The sequence below is a fragment of the Poecilia mexicana genome, unplaced genomic scaffold, assembly GCF_051168715.1.
Source record: "Poecilia mexicana isolate PSO_F unplaced genomic scaffold, ASM5116871v1 scaffold_2, whole genome shotgun sequence".
NCBI lineage: Eukaryota > Metazoa > Chordata > Actinopteri > Cyprinodontiformes > Poeciliidae > Poecilia > Poecilia mexicana.
The window spans coordinates 44,380,515-44,403,543 of record NW_028263371.1 but is presented as its reverse complement, the minus strand read 5'-3'; the positions used below and the strand labels follow the sequence as shown (position 1 = coordinate 44,403,543).

Below are 23,029 nucleotides of genomic sequence, written 5' to 3'. Positions count from 1 at the left end.
AAGAGTTTCAAATCACTATATTTCTGAATCCAGCCTGTTTTTTGTCCGACAGAAGTTGAAAGCTTAAAAGAATGAAATGGAGGGACTTTGCCCTACCCCATTCCGTCTCCCTGATATCTATATTGTTTCTTTTTTTAGTGTTTTTGGGCTTAGGAAATTGCTCAGTATACCCGGCCCACTCTTTAGATGATCAGTCTTCTTATCAGAAGTAATTTTTGAATCTGTTTGGAAATCAAGGTCCTAAAATCTGACAAAAGACAGGCAAGCTGAAGGTCACTATTAAGTCAGCCTGGGCTTCCTCAAAGCCTCCTCCATAACATGATGCACTGATCCAGTAATTTATGCAAAAGGAGCCCCAAAAATGTTTTGAGTGCAGATACAGTACGGTAAATGGTCATACTGTACTTTTCAGTAGAACATTTCTATTCTTATTCCAGTACATGTTTTGAGTAGGTTTAACTGTAAACTGAGCAAGAGTTGGAATAGGTACATAATCCGTTTATCCTTCAAGTATTTTTCCAGCATGTCAAATGTTTCCTTGTCAGAGGAAGTGACCATGTTGAAACCTTTCTAAGTGTAAATATTCGGCATTGCCATTGAAGATCAATCATATGAGCTGATCTACTGTCCCCCATGTCTCTCCCCCCCCCATTTAGAGTTAATCAGCTTTAATAAAAGATTTCCCAAGAAGATGTCACTTCAGTTCTCTTCCGCCTTGTTTTTAACTCCGGTGGCCTCACGTTTGTCGTGTAAAATTAGCCTGACATGAGACTGGCGCCTTTTCTTTGCCTCGATTGAAAGCTTGAAGTGGACAGACACACAGCAACAAGATGAAAGACTGAAGCGAGGGCAGCAACGGGGAAGGAGGGAAGGAGAGGTGCTGAATTAAAGAGTGCTTATTGAGGGAAGGGGCAAAGAGATGGACGGACGACAGCAGAGACAAAAAACTAAGCACAAGAGGGCACGGAGGAAGAGAGAGTTATGGGCTTCTTTCTACATTCCTGCTCCATCCCCCTTTTCTTCCAACTCAAACAATTGCCACTTTGTGCCACTGTGAGAGAGCTGGAGGTCATTGCCTCTGCTTTCCATAGGCAGGCTCTCGTGCATTCCTCCAAGCAGCTCCCAGCCAATCGGCAGCCAAAGAGGAAGAGCCTCAGTCTAGCTAGTCCCCGAGAATGGATCAGTCGTTGATTTGCTTCCAGAACAACCCCTCCTGTGCTAACACCTCCCCAAACCTCAGTTTTTCACTTTTCCCTCCTTTACATTCTCCCTGCTGTCTCCTCTTCATCTCTTCCCCCTCCTTTCCTCTCAGCCTCTCTCTCCCACTGTCTCTTCCTGCTCTCTCTGTGATGCAGCTGGTAGCACTTAAAGTTGTGGGGGTTTGGTGGGGAGCTGAGAGAGCCTGCGCAGTACCCCGAAATATGTCCTCTGCTTTCCATATCCTATTTTTTTTTTAAGTACTCCTCCCCAATAATAAAAAAAAAAGATTCTCTGTTTCTCATCTCCTCAAACGTACACCGCCCTGGACCAGAGACGTCCACTGGAGAGAATCAGCTGTGGGAACAGCTCTCTTCTCTGTGGATGTTAATAATAGGCTGACACAAGCCTGAGCTCTGCTTCCTCCCAGATATAAACGCTTCATGGAAAGAGACTGGGAGGGTTTGTCTCGTCTCTTCTTTTCTGTCCACACTTTTATAGCACCGCTTCAACCTTCTCCATGTTTTACAGAGTGTTTTACAATGTGTTGATCACACAAGTGTTCTTTTCTTATCCAAGTCTCCGGTCTAATCTGAAATTTATTCAAGGCAGGAGTGGAGGATTGGACCACTGATGATTTTAAGACAGCTGTTACCCAGGGCTCCTGTTTATTCTGGAAAAATCAAGGAAATTTTGGAATTTGGTAGGAGTATTTTCTAGTTCAAAGCAAGAGGAGAATAAATTCATCCATCAACTGATGGATTCATTACTCCTCAGTTGATCCAAATCACCTCTTGTCTATTTTTTGTAGTGCAAATATTTTAGTACACTTGAAATAAGACAAAAGTAACTTAAAAGTAACTTTTCAGCAACATGTGGGAGCTTGTTTTAATTTAAAAAAATCCTTTATATTGTTGAAAAAGTACTTGTTCCACTGGAATATTATTTCACTTATAATAAGACACTTTTCCCATGCTATAAATGAAATAATCTGCCATTTTTCAACAACTTTAAGGAATTTTTGACTTAAACCAAGCTCCCGTATCTTGCTGAAAAGTTATTTGTAAGTTAGTTTTGTCTTCAAGTGTACAAAGATATTTGTACAGGAAACTAGATTAAAAAATACCTAAGATTTTGTGCTTTTACAGCTCATTTTACCCTATCCTGAACTAAATGTATAACTGTAATCCATAGTATTTTACAGTTTTCCTGTTCCTCTTGTCAGAACATCTAAAATGCAAGTGATAAACTTATAAAAACATGGCTACCTGTAAAAATAACAGCTCACGATGTTTTTGTTGATCAAAGTTCATTTAGCTTTTCTTCTGTATTACGAAGAGGTTTCACTCTGTCTCATGTGGGGATTTTCCCCTCCTCATGACGTTACAGCCCATTTGATCGCCACGGGTCATTCGCTCAGCTTGTTTTGTTCTTGTGGTTGTGTAACAGACTAAACGGCCTCTTGTCTACAGTTTTGCAGATAACTATTGAGCCAGAATTGGGGAGAAAAAGGACATAGTAATCCTCCGCTCATATTCACTTTTGTTTTTGTCTCGATCAGGAGCTGAGTCTCACCTTTGCGTGGTCTTCAGGTTTTTATAGCAGCTGCAGCCTGAGTAACAAACACGAGAATCTCTGTTTGTTTACGTAGCTGCTGGGTGTTGAAGCTATTTAAAGACAGAATCTACTGCCCTTAAATTACAAGATTGGGCTTATTGTAGTTGAACTAGCACTATTTAATAGACTTACAGGAGCAAGGTGCGTTTTGACACTTGATTATTACGAAAGAAATGACCACAGTGAAACATGGTGATGGCAGCATCGTGCTTTGGGATCAATTTTATTTGATCCCAAAGCACGATTTTTCTTGGAAATATTTTCTCCACTGTTTGTCCCATGAGAGCATCAATACATATCAATAAATTTGAAAATCTGATTGAAACTGAATGTAAAGGTGCTTTGACAAATTTAGTATTTTAAATTGTACACGATATACGTCACGTTAGAAGTGTTTATCATGGTGTCAGAAAAGCTTTTTTTTTTTTTTTTTTTTTACAGGGTTGACTTTAGTTGAGAGTTTGACTGTATGAGCTATACTATTGAGGTAAAAAGAAGGAAAACAAGGGAACTGTAGCTTTTTTCCAGTGAGTCAGCTCTTCATCTTTAATAGCCTAGTTAATAGCTACTTTTCTGTTGAGGAACGACTCGGCCCCTATTTTTTATCCTCGGATTTTATAATCAGTACGTGCTGAACTCCCTCCTCACTCTCACTTCAGAATATCTGAATTTGTGTTTGTCTGACCTTTCTTTTTAGAAAAAAATGCTCCCCTCAGCCAAAAAATGTCCCTGATCTATGTTCCTACCACATGTTGATTTATTAGGGTATGATGAAATCTAACCTCCCCCCCAATTTTATTTTCCTTCCCCAGAAATTCAGACGGAGGGTACAAGAGTCCACCCAAGTCCTGAGAGAACTGGAAATTTCGTTGCGGACCAATCATATAGGGTGAGTCACAGACTGCTGAAGCTTGTGTAGTATAAACGCGTCTTGTGTCTGATTATGTTCGATTTAAGGGGGAAAAGTCTGGCATTCCAGACACCAGGAGACGCAGACGTCGATGCTAAACCCAGCCTCCCCCTCCCTTGTATCATTCCTATCTGTGCTGTGACCTAATATTACACCGAAATCCATGTGGCGGCGAAGAAAAGATGAATCGGAGGATTGTTTCGGAGCAGCTGACACATGAGCAGCCTCTGGAAGGAAAACACATTTTTTCTTCGCTGGAGTTTGGCCGCGCCACTGTAGCATTTCAGTCCATGATTCCGATGATGAGATATTAATGTGGATATTGCTACACAGACGATGATGATTTCACAATAGATGAAACACTGGTGCATTCATGTGCTATGTTAGGTATTCTGAGATAACAAGTCTAAACCTGTGCAGATTTAGAGCTGTACAGTCAGCCTGGAGCACAGATCAATATCTCACAGAGAGTCTCAGTGTTTTTTCATGCTTTAGATCACACATCTGCGTCTCCATGGGCTGTGATGGGTGCGTTACTAATGAGGCCTAATGCATGCTGGGATATGTTAGATCCAAATTCCAATTATAGTTGTAAAGAAATGCTGCTTTACAGACACGAGGGATGTCTACGTCTGTGTTTTTTAATAGTGTTTGGCCTAAACAAAAGCGTCTGGAACTTGATGCAAAGTTTTTCCAGGTATAGATGAGTATGAAAAAAGAAAACATGAATGTTGAAAAATATGTACATATGTACATTTCAGATTTTTTTCCTTGCTTGTATCCTTTGTTTCCTCTTTTTTTTCCTTTCATTTGTTTTATCTCTTTTTCAGGCCTCATTTTATACTTTGAAATGGACCATTGACTCTGAAAAGTTCAGCTTGAAAAAGTCTGAATTTTTTTTTTACATTAAAAATTGCAGGAATCCTGTAACCTGTGTGAAAACAGGGAATGCATGTCCGTAGCAACCACAGCTATGAGCATTACCAAGACAAACACTACCAGAACAGAAAGTAAACCTTTAAATGCAGCTTATAACAAAGGTGTTAAATCTTATCTCGGATTAAAAAAAAAAAAAATTCTCACTACAATCATATCTTTCACAATGTGTTAGTCATTTTTTCCGGAAGTAACATGATTGACTCTGAAGATTACATTTCTAGAAAAAAGAGATGACACACTCTTCTAATTTTAAGATTTTACACATAAGAGGCACTTCTAAGTTTTAAATCTAAACTGAATCATAAAAACTCACACAGATGCTATGCTGTCAGTACTCATTAAGTAAAAATTAATTCAAAAATTATAAAAATCTCAGTGTGGAAAACCAAAATAAACCCTTGCTGCTTTCATTGGATCAAAAAGCCTATGATTAACTGATTATCAGGATTATAAGTGTGACCACTTCTATGAAAGCTGGATTTTTTTTTTGCAGCTTCTTGTTCTGGAGTGTGCTGGTCAACACAATGTCAGGGCAGAAAGACATCAGCAATTACGTCGAACAAGCCAATGTTTCTTCTCGTTGATCAGTGAAAGGCTACAAATCCGCTTCCAAATTCTTCAAACTTCATCATGAGTAAATGAAAAATAATTTTCACAAGTGGGAAACATTGAGACTGTTGGTGAAAGCAAGGTTAGACTGTGTAGTTCTTGGATATTACAAAAACCCCAAGAGTTGCGTTTTACACAATGTATGCTTCGGTTTGGTCGTCAGCTTTTAAGTTCTTGACAGTAAAATTGGAAAAAAGATCTTATAAGTTTGGTTTCTTTGAATGAGACAGGAGAAGTAAGTATCTAGAAGGTTTGCACAGTTATCTCTGAATAAACCACAAGACAGGGACTGAGATATGCTTTGGGCAGATGAGACCAAAGAAGAGATGTTTGGTCATAATGCACAGCACCATGTGTTTGGCAGTGACCAAAAACGTACTGAGCTCAGTGGTGGAGGATTCATAATTTACATTCTCTTCACAGCCACGTGAGCTGTGCAACTCGTACTCACAGAGTCGACCTTGATCTTTTCTGGATTCCAGAGTGCTTAAGTATCAAATTAGAGACTATTTGTTGATCTCAAACACAGCAGCAAATCTTCAACAAAATGTCCTGGGAAACATGTTACAATGGCTCTTTAATCAGTCAACCTGATTGAAATGCTGAGAAAGTGCCTTTAGAAAGCATTGGAGAAACTATAATGTGAGCAGATATCCTTCTTTTGTGTTGATGTTGGAACTAGGCAGGTTTGTTGGATTTTAGTTACTCTGTCATTGAATCCTGCTGCTGGTGAATCACTGGGTTTACTGATGACTTTTCCATTTTGGCTTCATGTTTGCTTAATAAATATTTCAAGTTTGGAATATGTCCATTGTTTTTGGAGACTTGTAATTAGGTTTAAGTAAATGTATACCCTAGTAAAGACCAGATGAGCATTTTAAGTAGGTGGTAGCAGCAGATCTTGAGGGATACAGCCAAGAGAGCATTTGGTGGCCAAAGACTATTGAAACGGCAAAAACACTCTTCAGTCTAAACTGTCATCTAAACCCTCTGTTTTTCTCTTTTCCTCCCTCCCACACACATATATATTCTTCAATTTGTCAGTTTCACCCACACTCTGAGATTATCTCATGTGTCTGACAGCAGCGGCTCTTGCACTCCTACAGACTGTTTACACACCGATTCTGCTCTTTAAACCAAAACACGACTCCAGCCACAGACGATGCCCGTGTTGCAAAGCAGCTGAACCACTGTTTAGAGGGATGAACTCTTTTAAAAGATGTTGTGTTGAAAAACGAGATTACATGAAGTCGGTCTCTGTTAGACAAATGAGGAGCTAACCACGGAGGCGGGGGAGGGACACGGAGAGGTCAGGAGCTGCTGATTGAAACGGAGCAACTATGTCACCCACTGACACAGTGAATAATTGCTGCTTCTTTTCAGAGGTGAAACGGAAAGTTTGATCAATCATGCTGCGCATAATGGGCGGATTGTCCCTGAGCGTGCTCTGCTGACGCCGACCCTGGCTCCACGCCTGCCTGCCTGTGTCCGACATGTTGCACTGTGGTCACCAACATGTGGAGAATGGGAGGGTTGTCAGCATCTTGTGGTAATGACCACCATACGGGCAACGAAGCCACTCCGTCAGTCTGTTTTAAGACGACGGCCCTGCCTGACACCGGTTTACTGGACTCTTGTACTAGATTGTCCAGCTCCATGCAGTCACATCACATGGGGGGCCAATCAAGACGCAGCCACTTAATCTTTAAAGAGTTTTAATGAATGTGACATCAGTCAAAAGCTTTTGTGGCTACAAGAAATAAAGACGTGACACTTTTGTCCAATTAGTTTTATATTTGCATTACATTTTATTGGGACTTAATTTGACAGACTAACAGAAAGCAGTGCATAATTCTGTAGGGAAAGAAAAATGATACACGGTTGTGAAAAACAAGAAAAAACAAAAACAAACTTAAAATCTGAAAAGTGTGGCATGTATTTGTAATCAGCCCCTCTACAGCCCCTTTCGCACTGCAAGGCCCGCCACAGAACGGCACGGCACAGATTTAAAGTGGGGCCGACCGTTTTTGCATTAGTACTTCTGACCCGGTTCTACCCGGCTCTTTGGAACCAGAAGAGCTGTGGTTCCAAAGGGCCGGCTAAGCGGGGCTGCTTTGAATTCAGCAGCTGATTGGTTTAGAGTCAGCCGTTGGTTGTTTTGCAGTCAGCCATTTATCGGGTCTAGCTGGCTCTTACTAATCTGTTCTTACTGTATTTTATAAAGAGTGCTCTTCTATAAATATTATTATTATTATTTTTAATTTGCAATGAATTCCTCTCAATATTCTGCTGTTACCTGGTCCCGTGATGAGGTAATTTTTTTCCTATGCTTACTCGCTGATGAACGAGTACAGAACGAACTAGATCGGTCAACGAGGAAAGAGAAAGTTTTCCGCCGCATCTCTGAGGAAGTGGCTTCGGCCGGCTACATCGAAATCATTGTTTAGTTTCAAAAATAATGACGTCAGGTACAGCTTCGATGCCTCGCTCAGTTATATGCAAAGACATCAGGGCTGCAGTATGGGTGGAACTGGACCGAACCTTAAGTCAGTACTTTATAGAACCACCGTCAATGTCGTTGCTGCTGCAAGTCTTTAGGACTTAAAGAGAGGCTAGCTCAGTTATGATGCACACTTTGTGAATGTCTCTGTTTGAATAAATCCTTGCATGTGGGATTCATCTACTGCTCTGGAAGACGGGATGCTTATTTTTAATTGTTTATTTAAAAAAAATTAATGAATTCTAGGCAGCTTAATAGGTAACATAAAATTTGAAAAAGCTGCATATGAACAAATCGGTGAGTTGGTTTCTGAAAGCTTTTTAAATGCATTAAAAGAAAAAACTCACATTTTCACTCTTGGAAGTCAAGTATATAATTTGATCAACTTTTTTAATGTGTCTATTTTCTTTCATGCTTTAAAGATCTTAAGAACTCAGACAGAATCAGAAAACCAGAACAAGGCTCGATTAGAAAGTCTCCAGGATAGAAGAAACTCAAAAGAGTCCTACAAGAAAACAACACAAAAGCTTTTAATTCCCAGCAGTGTTATTTTGCTTCACTTTCCTGTAATTGTACAAACATATCTGTCTTACACTTTTATTTCTGTAAATGTCCATTCAAATTTAACTGATGGCCACAACAGTTTACTAGCAAATTTATGTTGCAATAAACTTCTATATTTGTTTGTTTTTCAGGTGGGTGAGGGAGTTCTTAAATGAAGAGAACAAAGGCCTGGACGTGCTGGTGGAGTACCTTTCATTCGCGCAGTACGCCGTCACGTAAGTCCCTGCATGCATCCTCTGTGGGCAACAGTGTTTCAGAGGAACCAGCACAACGCTGCTATTCTACAGATGCTGATGCCTCTCCACTCAGCGCCAGCTCCACCGTCTCTGCTGTCAGAAACACTGAGTCACTCGCTGACCGTCGCTAGCAGATTGTGTATCATAGCAGCCGTATGCTGCTATTCATGAACTGACTGGGTGATTATTAGTCACTCGAACAGAGTCCCTGTTCGAGCTCCCGTGGCCTTTTTTGTTTAATTTTAAATTCATCGCTTGACTTCAGCATGTGTGATTATGGTTTGTCCACATTACAGAGGTTTCCTGTAATATTATATTTGTACAGTGGTGGAGCAGCACATAAGGTCGGTGGTATAAAATACCTTAGTCACTACCGACTTCAACGAAACATTTCATTTGTTTAGCTTCACATGTTTAAGCGCAAAAAACCACAGTGGTGTCACCGCTGGGTCATTAGACTTTGACATGTCATGGTTCATATGACAACTTGATAAAGTGTTGCTGTTTTAACTTTTTTTTTTTTTTTTTTTTGGTCAAAACAAGTTGGCAGAAATTTAAAGGTCAAACATTTCACCTTTTTAAAAAATGAAATAGTCTCATAAGTTTTATGTTTTTTTGTAGCAGTGAAGAATATAAGATTTTAATGGAAGTCAGTGGGGGAATTTTGCACTCAAAGTTGTTTAGACAGAATTTGGCAGTACATAATACATAATGCAATCAAATCAGTTTTGTTGCTTTCAAACATTCTGTCAAGAATTACAAACTCGCAGTGAAAGTGTTTAAATCCTAAAGGTAATTGATTGCTCAGCAGTTTTAATCAGGCCTGAAGTATACAAGATGAATCTGAAAAAAAGCTGATGTACAATAATGTCTTTTTTGACGTGCGTCAATTTTTGCCATAAAGGTATTGGAAGATGACAAAAGACAAACGGAGTAAGAATAAGACTGCATTCCAATAGCTTAGCTAAAACTATTGGAATGCAGTTTTCCTTCAAAAGTTCTTGCCACAAGCTTTTACACTATCAAAATGATCTGATACGAAAAAGAAAAGCAAAAAAGAACAAATATGCCAAAGGGGAAAATGTGAAAGGTAAAAGAAGATAAAATGAAAGCCATTAACTTAGACATACTATGGAACAGACTCTGACGCTGCTAATTTTATGCCTCAGTGATCATAAAACAACAGCTCTAAAAACAGGCAACCAAAAAATGTGCATAGTAAAACATTTTGCTGAAAAATACTAGCTCCATTGACAGCTTTCTACTTCTTTTGAACTAGTCAGCAACAGTACTGAGATTGAACAAAGCTGCTCTTTTTTTTTTTTTATCTGGTAACATTTAGGGAATAAATCTGCTGCTTCAGCCAAAGTATAGCAAGTCTCTGGGTGGTCCTTAATTGTGGCTCAGACTGTTAAATAACTGCAAAATAAAGGTTTTGCACAGCTTGTTGACTCATCTACGTCTCATTTTCCAGTTTTGATGGCGACTGCTTGGAAAACAATACAGATGTCATGATGGACAAGTCCAAGACCTGGGGCCGGTCCATAGAGGACCTGCACGGAGGGGGTACCCTGCCAGCCAACATCACGGGGAACGGCATCACTCGTGGCGGCCGGCACTCCACGTTACGGTACTACAAACATCACTGCGCGTTTCTACATTTACCTGATGGTGACAAAGTTACCCAGCAGCTGTGTTCCTTCCCCATTTTCTGTTTTCAGCATTTGGCTTAAGCAGTGCGATTATTTTGAGAAGTCACACATTTCTTATGATGCCTCAGCTGCCTCTTTGTGTAGTCATGGGGTCTCTAAGACTTTAAATGGCTTAGAACACATGGAAGGGGGAAAAAATCTTTTTGTCTGGATTTTTCTTTTTTGATTTTGGCTGCCCAGACTCATGATTATAACACATTACTGACAGTTTTTCAGGCGACACACTAGATGTTTTTGTAGGTCATTTTTCTTTCCGGGGCAATATTTATAAACACCAAACTAACTCCAAATCCTCAGTACACAGGATTCCACTGCTGTTTATTCACAAGGCCCTGGCTAATATATACTTTGAAGCCCAAATCCAACTCGTTCATGCATCATTTCTCTAATTCCCACTGTCATGGCTTTATTCTCTCAGTACAGAAGTCGTATTGACGTCTGTTGCCTCTAATCCTTAATTTGAAGAGGTTTACCTGAGCACTTCGTACACAAAGAGCATTACTGAGTCAAGGGCCACATGAACTTTTGAGACCTTTGCGCGAAAATATTTGGGCAATTCATTGTGAATTGTTCTGTGGCAGTTTGACACACACACACACATATGTAATATTTCTATACAATAAGACATATTTTACACGCTTTATTTCAACTATTAATTCAAGACTCAGACAAAGATATGTCTAACTAGTGTCTTGCAGACGTTTTCCCCCCTTAAATTTCCTGAAATGTTATGTTAATCCAACAAACAATCTATTTTACTGGTATTTGTGTGATAGACCAACACAGAGTGGAAAGGAAAAATATGAAAAATGGAGTCCATCTCCAAGGCATGTTAGATATGAGTAGATGTGTTGTAAAATTATCTGTTGCTGCAAATACATTGAAATCTTTTGTGACGGTGTCTCCCAGCAATACACAACCAGAGGCAGACTTTTTGAACATTTATCTTAGTAAATGGGATGAATACAAGTGCAAATCATTACCTTGTTGCTACTTTCTGTTGGTCTGTCACAAAAAACACAGGCAAGAAATGATGTGAAGTTTGCTTTTTTAACATGACATAATTCAAAGATCGATTGTTGCTATGTCCGTCAGCTACCTACAAAACCTCTGGACAAAAGTGGTTTCCACCACTTCATCCTGGTGCTTTATTTGTCTTGTTCCAGTCCGTTAAGTAAATGGTGCTGGTTCTCTTGTGTCACTGCTCTGGAGTATGTTCAGTTTGTGAAAATGGTCAGTGTCTTCAGCTGTCTTGACCGTCTCTTCTGTTTTTTGTCGCCGTCTTCATCAGTAGTCATCTGCTCTTTTGTCCGCCACTCTTCGACAGCAGGCAGGTTGCCACTTCCCCGTTCCCTCTTGAGACGCACACATGAACACACAAAATGCTGCGACCACAGACTGCCGCTCACATATACATCCCCACACACAGCACCCCTTCCTTATTGTACTTTTTACCTCCCTGCTAGAGCTGTCTGGTTTATTTGTCCTGCTGTTTCTGTCAGGAAAGTGAATTATTTGTGAATCCTGCTCCCTCCTCCTGGTCCTCCTCATTCTCGTGTGACTGAGCTCTGTTTCTCTTGGAGTAAATGGTTTGTTCTGCACTCATTGTTTCTGTTTGTGTGCTGCTTGTGTTACTCCTCGAATGACATTCCTGTGCAGAACTTAGCCTAGATTCTCAAATGGCTTCTACAGATCGCTTCTAGAAATGTTTCTGTGTTTTGATGAAGACAGAGAATCTACCTTTTGCTTTTTAGGTAGTATTAAATATAATCTGTAGCTGGTTTATTAAAGCCAAACTAAGTCATTTGTATTTGCTTTCTTCAAATTGCCTCTTGTAGGATGCCGGGTTCGTTCAACTGTCCAAAGTTTACTCAGATGAAACGGTATGTCTGAGGAGTTAGGAGAGCGCTAGCAACATGTAGACATCTTAGTTCTGTATCTTATAGCCTGTAGTGTAGTTCTAGTGTTTGGTTTTTCCATGTGGCACAAATTAAACTGTTATTACTGGTCTGTATTGTTGAAAATACAAATATTTTAGACTTGTTCTCACAAACCTTAAAAATATTTCCCGCTCAAACTGTTTTTGTCCTTCTCCAGAACATGAATCAGATTTTTCACAAAGCAAATTAACCTTGTTTGTTAATTTGTTTGGTCTGCATGTCAATTGGGACTTTTTTGTTTTGTTTTGTTTTGTTTTTTTGTCCCCAAGTCATTTACATATATGCCTTTATTGAATCTCAGTTCAATACATTGAAGTTTAAAACTACTGTGTTGTCATGTCTAAAGTAAAGTGACGCCATTTCTATATCCGACATTGTCTATGTTATTTTTGTGATGACGTTTCACTTGGATCACTCAGGCAGTTACATTTCTGATCCAGTGGTCTCATTTTCTTGGCAGCGATGTATATTTTATCATAGCTGGAGAACTGTGCAGCAGCTTTACTATGTTGCTCCAACACGGAGTCAACTGGTGTAAGAAAGCTGCGGTTATGTTCCATCAGCGTGTCGCCTATATAGTGCACATAGGTTTATCGTTTGTTTCTAAAGCGCAGTTGGATTCGTCACATGGCAATTACGTCTTTTACACGCAAGTATGTTTACGCCTGTTTTGACATGATTCATAATTTCCTCCTTACATTTTTCAGTTCAATTCCAGTTAAAACCAACTGTCAAAGTTGAAGTTCTGCTTTGTAAGATTAGTGCTTGGCTTTGAATGTCTTGAATATGAATGACTGATGTTCCGACTGCGCTCTGCTTACGCCGTCATTATGAACAGAAGTCTGTAAACACAACAGCCAATTGAATTGTTTTTTATTTTTATTTTGGTGTAGTTATTCCCTTTTTTATTTATTCTCTTCTGTAAAGTATAAATTTGCTCAGCAGAACAGAGAACAAAAGGCTCGTTCAGACATGTCAAAGCACATTCATTTCCTGTGAATTTATTCCTGTTCTTAGTTCCACTTCACCTCTGTTAAGATGACGATTAATTGGGAGGGGAATCTTTCTTTTTTTACTCCTCTGTATTATTTTGGATAACTTGTCCAATATGCAGCTGTCATTTTGATTATTTTGGTTTTGTGAGGTACTTTTCCCTTAACTCTAACACATAATGTTTATGCAAGCTTTAAGATGACTTACTAACCATCTTCATCTGAAATCTGCTGCCTCCTTAAAAAAAAAAAACTCTGCTGTGACTCACTGATAAGTTTTACCTACAGGCAGGGAGTCTGACAGGAATCAGCATGTCAAACTATCGCCTGAAGAAATGTTTTTCTACTGAACTTGGACTTGGAAATTGAAACTTGTGTTTGTAAAGTTTGCAAATAAACAGTTTTGCTTTAACTGGATCAGCACTTACATCATCTCAGAAGCCTTGTTTTTTTTTTTTTTTTTTTTGTCCTCGTAAAGTTACACAGTCACGGTGCTGCATGCAAATGACTGGCTGCTATTATGTTAGCTGTGATTGATATGTAAGTGAAGGACATCAAGCTAAAACAAAGCAGCCATCCTGTGGCCCCTGTGTGTGGCAGTAGATCATATAGCCTTTGTTTGTGGTATTGTAAGGTGGCTTGGCACTTTAACAGCCTCTCTGTACGAACAAGGCGCTGGGTTACTGTTCTCATTTACAAATAGCATCTGTTCTCTTGCTTATCCAGGCTTTTCCCACGTGTTCAGACACAAACCGACTTGACACTCCATTTAGAAACCCATGCACCATTTTCCCTTTTTAGCAACTTTTCTTCTATCTTTTCTTTTTGTTTTATAGCTGCAGCACTCTGCCGAGCAGGAGAACGCTGAAAAACTCCAGACTCGTCTGTAAAAAGGACGACGTCCATGTTTGCATCATGTGCCTACGTGCCATCATGAACTATCAGGTAAGCTTTCTTTTATCTGCAGGGACTACATGACCTTTCAGGCTGAAGCACAACCATCTATTTGAAGCTAAATTCAATTTGCTCCCCTGCTGTCCCTCCATATCTTATTCATCATGTACAATAATATTTAAAGTCTGCCCCCTTTTTAATCTGTTATTTGTCTTTGTCTCCATTATATTTGTGTTGCAGTACGGCTTCAACATGGTCATGTCACACCCACATGCTGTGAATGAAATTGCACTAAGTCTCAACAATAAAAATCCACGGTAAGATCAAGGAAGAAGTCGTGAAAATGTACCGGTAATTGTTGCACATTAATCAAAGTGAAAGTTGGCAACACTTTGCAGATAATTAAAAATCACAGTGAATAAAATCTGTTCTTTCCTTCCAAATGCTTTTTGTTGTGGCTGCTAGTTTGTTTTTAAGCAGTTAAATTTCTTACTGCAGTATTCTCAGTTTAGATTTCGTGCTTTAGTAAAATTACAACCGTAGTTTCAGAGTATCAGCTGTGTCGTTTTGTACAAGTGCATTCGTTGCTCTGAGACACATCCATCAGGAAGGAAGGAAGATAAAAAGCTCTACCTGCAGACTCCTCTACACAGACAGATGCATAAAGAGATCACTGCTGGAAAGCCTCTGCTGTGTGCGTGCCTGTGTGTGTATGTGTGTGTGTGGATGGATTGATGCATGAGTTCTCAAACAATGCCCAAAGGTTACAGGATGTCCTGAAAAGTTGATGTGAAACCTCTTTGCTTCTTCTTTCCTTCAGGCAAATAAATCCTGCTTCAATAAAATGAAAACAACACAAACATGCTGATACTCAACAAATGACATGTTGATGATTTGATGCTCCTAATATAATCAACATAGCCTTGCAAAAGTATTAACACTATCTTGAACACTTGAACACATTGTCACATTATCACCACAATGTTTATTTTTATTGGGATTTTATGTGATGGTAATACCAAGTAGAGCATACGTTCGAGGCGAAAGAGAAATAATTATTTTACAAATGAAAGGCTAAAATGTATGGTGCCAATTCTGTATAGAACCATTATCCACTCCAATTACAGCTGCAGAATGTGACATTTTTATCCATTCTTCTATGCAAAACCGCTTGATTTCAGTGTGATTGTCTCTCTGCACAGATTCTGGATTAGATTTGGGTGTGTACTTTGACTAGGATATTGTCATGAATATGCTTTGAGCTAAACCAGGGGTGTTCAGAATATGGCCCAGGGCCATTCGTAGCACTCCGAATTATATTGTTCAGTCCCAGATTACAACTAAAGACATGATATAAATCTGCCCTGCAGCACGTGTAGTTGATGATCAGTTTTTAAAAATGCATAAATTTGGCCAAACGCAGAAAGCTCTTTAATGGAGGACTGACCCAAATCCAGTTCCTGTTGCTGAGTAAAGACGAGAATGTTTTTGTAAACCAATATCTTCACAATACTATAAATTTTGTGCTCATTTTTTTTGCCCCACAAGTAGTTTTAGGGTTGAACCTCCACCGTAGTCTGCCATCTTCATGCAGTCTGTTACAGATTCTCTTCCAGTATTGCTCTGCATTTGCCTCCCATCTGTTTTCTCATCAACTCTGACCCGTTTTCCCGTTCTTGCTGAAGAAAAACTTCCCCACAGCATCACAGTCAAACAAATTGTCAAATGATTAATAATATTTTCCTGGACAATAGTTCCTGATTAGGATGATGTATACAGGGTGACGTACAATCGGTGTTTTCACACATAGAGTAATGTACTCTTCCACTCTCAGATAATGGATTTTTTTTAAGCCTGCTTTAAAGTTAGACTTTTACTTGCAGAAAAAAAAAGCAAAACATCCTTCCAGTTGAAAATTATCCACTACGTTGTGTTGGTCCGTCTTATAAATTCAAAATAAACACACACTGAGGTTTGTGGTTGCAGCCATGAGTGTGGAAAAATTGAAGGCACTTTGCGAGGCGCTGCAGTGTTGTTGATGAGGGGTTATTATGATATTTAGTTAACACTACTGACTTTACACTTTAAGTTTATATTTGCTTCTCTACTGGCAAACATAACATTTGCTAACCTCTCCTGCCATAACTTTCTCTGTGGTTTTACAGAACCAAAGCTCTGGTGCTGGAGCTCCTGGCGGCAGTTTGTCTCGTGAGAGGAGGCCATGAAATTATTCTCTCCGCCTTTGACAACTTCAAGGAGGTATGACCAGCTTAAAGAATGGTAAACTGGGGATTCTTTAGGGAGACCCTTAAGTCTTTACATTCCGACTGTGTCGTTTCAAACAATCTCTCGGCCCTGGAGGAATGCTTCTCCGGCAGATTCCCCCTCGGCGTTGCTTCAAAGGGTTCAGAGATACCGGTCTGTCTGTGTAGCACAGGATAACCCACCCATCAGACAAAACCGCTCCGTGCGTGTTAACAAGATTCGTCAGGCGCATCAAAGCTCAGAAAAGCACAGCGACAGATGTTCAAGATAGCCTTCCTGACCTGTGGCTGTCTGGAGGGAGGTATCCTGGCTGCCAGGGAGAGAACTAGGGGCTAACCACAGCCTCATTTTAGCAAACATCTTACGAGCATAGAGCGAGCGCAGTTTATGTAATATTTACACCTCTGAATTAAATATTGAGTGTGGCGCTTTCAGCGACCGTGGCATTAGAGCGAGAGAAGAGCTCACCTAATGAGACGGAGGCTGAGAAATGTTTCTGATGGTGTGAAACCGCAGCAGCAGGGTCACAGATTTTGGGAGATTTTTTTTTCTCTCATAATTAGGCAGCGGAGTTAGCTTTATTTTACTGGAGATGATTTGCAGCTACAAAGAACTGGCTGCAGGCAGAAGCTTGAGGTTTTTAAATAACCACGCTTCCTATTTCTACTGAATTCTTTATTATACTCTGTCCCAGTCTGCCTCGCTACCCTCCCAATGACCTTTCTGATCAGCCAAACATCACTCTACCCCATTTTTACGTCTTTCTGGATGTCAAGTTCTACTTTAAATAGGGTTTTTTGCCACAAAAACACTGCATTTCTTAGGTAAAGTTTGCAAAAAGTATACAGCATCTGCTGTAAATAGGATTAAAACAGGAGGCGTGTATGAATAATTTAGCTCAGCAGTAATCACTTTGAAGACTGAGAACAGTTTATCATCAGACTGTTTTATGGGTGTTTTTTCACTTATACTGGTGGTGGTTCATATGATGCAGCAGCTGCTAAAATCTTGAGTCTTACGTTTTACTCTTTCTTGCTAAGTTTATGATTATGGTTTCATAATAACACCGGTCACTAATTTTACGCACTCTTTTGCGATGCAGGTATGCGTGGAGACGCAGCGGTTTGAGAAGCTTATGGAGTACTTCAAGAATGAAGACAACAACATTGACTTCATGGTGAATTCAAATAAACTCATTATTATACAGATGCATAACATACAGATGTGTTGATGCAGCACTCTGTGACCAAAAACCTTTTGTGGTTTACCTTCCTTATGGAGGGATATGTCAGGGTCTTCCTGCTGGAGAACATCATGTCAGCAGGAATAAATTCTTGAAATATTTCACGATGGACAAATTTCACTTTTTGAAAGTAATTACTGGAAATAGATTTTTTTTTAAAGAAAAGTAAAATAAATGTGAGATCCACAGGTTGAATCATTTAGTGGACGAGACGGGCCCACAAAAAGCAACAAGGAGAACAGATAGTGACTGATAAAATAAAAAAAAAAGTGTTCACACCTACACCTATTTAAACATTTCGAACAGCACTGCAGATATCCTCTTGTTAGACTAAACATTGAATAAACAACCTTTCTTTCCAATTTTGAGATAAACATTTAGCTGTCTCTGTATTTGTAAGAGTCCAGCCTGACTGATGAAGTGAAAACCAGTCGATATTGTGTCTGTCTGTCAGACGTCTGGCAAGTTTGTCTCCGTCGCTTACAGAAACACTCCAGCTGATAGGACTTGTTGAGGCGTCAGATTCAACCCAGGATTAACTGACATAAATGATGACAGCAGAACAGGAAGCTGCACATAATTTCTATTTATTTAATTTTGATTGATTGATCTCTTACTGACATAATTATCGTACTATTTACCTGTTCCACTTCGGCATCATAGGGTGGAATATTTGCATCCAAACCATAAAACCCAAACTTGTTGGAGTTCATGGACTTTTTGTAATAAAAAGCAGCAAGAATCTGCAAGAGAAATGATTTGTCAATAGATCTGTAGACAGGATAATGTATCGTCTTATCCCGTGCAATGTTATGGGAGAACACAAAGTACTGTCTTTTTGGCAAAAGGGGGTTGTACAAAGTGCAATCTTTTTTTTTTTTCCCATAGAGAGTCAGTATCTGTTATAAAGTGTGAATTTATTTTCAGAATCTTATACATATTTAACAGACCACAACCAAATTTCTCCAAATATGAGAATGGTAGTAGCTTTCTTATTTACATCAATTAGATTATGTTAGGCATTCTTGTTTTGAAAGTGAAATACCATGTGTGCTACTTTTACTCAGCATTGTTACACTGTCAGAATCTTCTACTGGAAATCAGAATAATGAGCGCAAATCAAATTGTGTAGCATTATTTGTCTTCAATTTGAACTTATCTCTGCTAATTAAAAAAATGCTGTTTAACTGACTCTTCTGCTCGTCTCTTCACGTTCTTCAGGTTGCATGTATGCAGTTCATCAACATTGTTGTGCACTCAGTGGAGGACATGAACTTTAGAGTTCACCTACAGTACGACTTCACCAAGCTGGGCTTGGACGACTACTTGGACGTGAGTTGAGATTTACACAGAACTCCTTCTGAGTATTCCCAGCTAAAAGTCCTCAGTTCCTGCTGCAGTTGCTGCACCCCTGAGATGTCCAGCATAGAGAAGCCATCAATAACGGCTTTTCAGTTTTTTTGGGTTTTGCAAACCTGCATATGTGAGATTGCTGCAGTTCCTGGGAAAGAAAGTGGACTTTAGTCACTATTTTTCTGTCTGTTTTACAGAAACTGAAGCACACAGAGAGCGATAAGCTCCAGGTTCAGATCCAGGCCTACCTGGATAACGTGTTTGACGTTGGAGCGCTGCTTGAGGATGCAGAGACCAAAAATGCTGCCCTGGAGCGAGTGGAGGAGCTGGAGGAGAACATGTCGCACGTGAGAACCCACAAGTGTTATTTTATTATATATATATAAAAAAATCAACATTTATTTATTTATTTGTTTATTATACATGCTTCTTTTGTAAGTTGCACTGACATTTTTATATGCTCCTATGTGAACTTGTGCAATGTAATGTCGTTCAGCAGTGTCTTTGAGTTGATACTGAACGACACAGTGAATCTTGAATTAATGCTCAGACATTTAGCACAAATTTGCTGCATGATTTGATTGGTCTATTGGAAAAGGTTAAATGCTCATTATGTTTTCCGTCATAGCAAACTGGTGTATCTGCAAAACATTAATCTCCTGAAGATTTCTAACTTATGAAGACATGAACATGATCAATGCATTACATCGCTGCCCTCCATGACCTTGTTTGAGTTGGATATTGTCTCTGCAACATGTTCATCTGTGACCTTTGCCCCCTTTCACTCTCATAGATGACAGAGAAGCTGCAGGACATGGAGAATGAAGCTATGGCCAAGATTGTGGAGCTGGAAAAACAGCTGATGACGAGGAACAAGGAACTTGAAGCCATTAAAGTCAGTTCTTACTCCAACATTTTTTTTTTTTTTACTTAAATCTTCAATACTTGTTGGAAATATGGTGCGTACACTGCTACATTTCCCTGCAAAAGGATTGATAGCCCCAGGTTACAACCACAATCTACTTGTATTTTAATAGGCCAACACAAAAAATGGAAAGAGCAGGATGCATGCATTTTACATTTTTTACAGCTGAAAAAATAAGGTGTATTAGATTACAGCACACTGTAGCCAGTTTTACTTCCTAACGTCGTTAGCTCTTCTTTTTCCCTTTCCGTCGCCATGCAGGAAGTCTATAAAGACTCCACCTCGCAGATTCACTCGCTGAGGCAGATGCTTAAGGAGAAGGATGAGGCCATCCAGCGCCAGAGTAAGCTGGAGAAGAAGATCCACGAGCTGGAAAAGCAGGGGACCATCCGGATCCAGAAAAAGGGAGATGGAGACATCTCAATCCTGCCTTCTTCGCTGCCCGGGATGGAGGGTCTGCCGGGTGCCATGGCGGGGGCAAATGGGACGGCTGCAGGAGTCGCAGGAGGCATGTTTGCTGTACCTGCTCCCCCTCCTCCACCTCCCCCGCTGCCAGTCAACGGGCAATGTAGGTTTATAATCAGATCAGCTGCGTGCCTCAAGTATTGAAAACCCAAATGAGTAAAAAGTGGTTTAGAAAAGTCATTTTCGTCCTTAAAATGTTTGAGGAAAACAAATGGTTCATATTAATCCCTCGTTGTCTCTCCCAGTGCCAAATGGACCATCGATGGAAATTCCCGCTGCAGCTGCCCCACCCCCACCGCCGCCACCCCCTCCACCGCCACCGCCACCTCCCGGCCTCCCGTCAGAGACTTCTGCCCCTCTGCCTCCTCCACCTCCACCTATGGCGCCCCCTCTTCCCGGATGTGGGACGCCCACTGTGATCATGAATTCAGGATTGGCAGGTGAGGTTAATTTATCCTTTGGTTTTCATATCAATATAGCAAAAACATATTTCTCAATTAAATTAACAGGAATGTAAGATTCATGAGCTTTGTTGGACTTTTAAATGAAAGATTAAATGAAAACATGAAAACATTTGGTTCGATCTCCTAAGTTATCCCCTCTCTGAACTGTTAAGTCTTGAGTTAGATGTCTCATTTCTTTTAGGGTTTTTTTTTTTTTTTTTTTTTTAATGGTGCGTCCCACGTTCACAGCTTCAGGTGTGTTCAGGTTAAATAACGATAACACTTTGGATGAACTCAGTATGCAGATAAACCTGTAAGATCTGTACGTACATGTGTATGAGCAAGCTGACTTTGTTGGCCTGTGTAAACTGAAACCTACGAATTGAAAACTCTTGCCTTAGCTTAATGACGCTCATGTAAACATTGCCACTGTTCCCGGCCGTTATGCTAACCTGTCTCTGAATTGTTTTCCTTCCCCGCCAACCAGAGGGACCCATCAAGCTTTTCTGTAGGTTCTTGCTGTCGAATTCAATGTCGTGTTTTCCCTCCACACCCCTTAACCATGTCATACACGTATTTCCCCCCCTGTGGTGGTTTCTCATTGGTTTTAAATGTGGTATCAGACAGGTAGAGACACCCCTGTTGAAATTACTTTTAGCTGTAATTTCAGCAAGAGGTGGTTGTACAAAGTACCGACTCTGAAGTGTTGTGGACAAATGTATAGCTCACACAAGTTTTTATTTGAGAAGACAAAAAAAACCTGAAAAAATGCTGAATTTCCCTTCCAGCTGCTCGATGAAATACAAATAGTTTGTGGTTGTAATAACATAACATATGGGCATCTTCACAAGATGCTTTACATCATGATGTAGGGCTCTAGAGTGCAACCACATTTCTCAATGGTACAACTGAAAAAAATAAATAGAAATTAAGGCTGCGCCAGTTCAACCAGATCGCAGATAAACTCAGTGGATGTAGCAGGATGAGCAGAGAAAATATAGACTAGTTGAGTTCTGAGCCGTCAGAAACTCATTACCAGTTCTGCAACTTGGAGCCATCAACCTCAAGGTGACAAGAGTGTATAGATTAAGACAGTGGCTTGACCAGTTTTCCTTGTTAAGATACATTAAAACTGATAATAATAATAAAAAAAATGCATTTTACTGGGAAAGGTTTAGGAAGGCCATGTCTGGTAAGTGGTCAGTAGTGATTGGCTCTTGTACAAAACATTTCCAACTGAAATGCTGATAGAGCACATAATGAAATGTTCGCTTTGAGATGTTCAGAAGGTGTTTAGAATTTTTTATTTCATGCTTTCATGCATCTGTTTTTTTATTTTTGAGATGTTTTTAAATTAACATTTCAGCTCACCAGCACACTTGACAGTTTTCTAAGAAGGTGCCAATTTCACTTCAAGTAAAGAACTTTGTTTACTAGATTGTTAATTAATGATTTACAAGTTAATATTGCCCTAATGGACAGTGATTAAGCACAAAATCACAAAGCGAACCCGTAAAACTGCTACGTTAAATGCAGCAGTAACTTTTGCGCTGATGCACCTGAGAAAAATGTTAGGTACTCCTGACTGTAAACAGTGAGTCCAGATGCCTGGAAGATCTGCTGTGAACCCTTTAAAAAAAAAAGAAAATACCACATTCAAAACTTGTGAATGGTTTTGCTTCACTCTTGACTGTAGTACTTTGACCGTCTGACGTTTTGAATGAATGACGTGTCACAATCTTAAAAACAAGTTTGTTGCATGCCGATGCTCATTGAGCTGCTGTGGCACGCAGATGGTTAAGTTGATAGAAATCGCATGCAGCCGGAATGCTGTTTGCCTTTCCCATGATGGCCTTATCTCTCACTGCGTCGCTGCTGACACCTTGTCGGCACGGCGATGCAGGACGCTGCGTCAACGTTCAGGTTCAATGGAGCAGCTCTTGTCGCTACAAATAGCTTTAATCTGCACAGCAAATAGTTTGACCCCAGGCCTGGCGAGTAATCCTGGACCATATGCACAATTTAGTGAACAGATATAGCCTTTGGCCTTGTTCCTCTGCCAGGAGGCTCAGCTTGAATAAAGAGAAGAAGGAAACCATCCTGTTTTAATCGATGGACATCTGTGTTCTCTGCTAAAACATTTGAAGTGTTCAAAATGAATGTTTTCAGAAATCAGATGTTTCTTGTTATAGATCCCGTCTCCTGCATGTGTGTGGCTACTTTCT

The 23,029-nt window shown here is 39.9% G+C and overlaps 1 protein-coding gene across 4 annotated transcripts in view; it reads left to right on the top strand.

Moving 5' to 3' along the window:
* fmnl2a (formin-like 2a) overlaps positions 1 to 23,029 on the top strand; it is a 58,007-nt gene that overhangs the window by 24,296 nt on the left and 10,682 nt on the right. For all 4 annotated transcript variants that reach the window (XM_014997295.2, XM_014997305.2, XM_014997313.2 and 1 more), the window contains exons 4-15: positions 3,627 to 3,703; positions 8,468 to 8,551; positions 10,047 to 10,202; positions 14,053 to 14,161; positions 14,351 to 14,427; positions 16,276 to 16,369; positions 17,478 to 17,552; positions 18,840 to 18,950; positions 19,169 to 19,318; positions 19,765 to 19,866; positions 20,158 to 20,464; positions 20,607 to 20,801. In XM_014997295.2, coding sequence (XP_014852781.2) covers positions 3,627 to 3,703; positions 8,468 to 8,551; positions 10,047 to 10,202; positions 14,053 to 14,161; positions 14,351 to 14,427; positions 16,276 to 16,369; positions 17,478 to 17,552; positions 18,840 to 18,950; positions 19,169 to 19,318; positions 19,765 to 19,866; positions 20,158 to 20,464; positions 20,607 to 20,801 — 1,537 coding nt within the window. The remainder of the gene's footprint in view (positions 1 to 3,626; positions 3,704 to 8,467; positions 8,552 to 10,046; positions 10,203 to 14,052; positions 14,162 to 14,350; positions 14,428 to 16,275; positions 16,370 to 17,477; positions 17,553 to 18,839; positions 18,951 to 19,168; positions 19,319 to 19,764; positions 19,867 to 20,157; positions 20,465 to 20,606; positions 20,802 to 23,029) is intronic.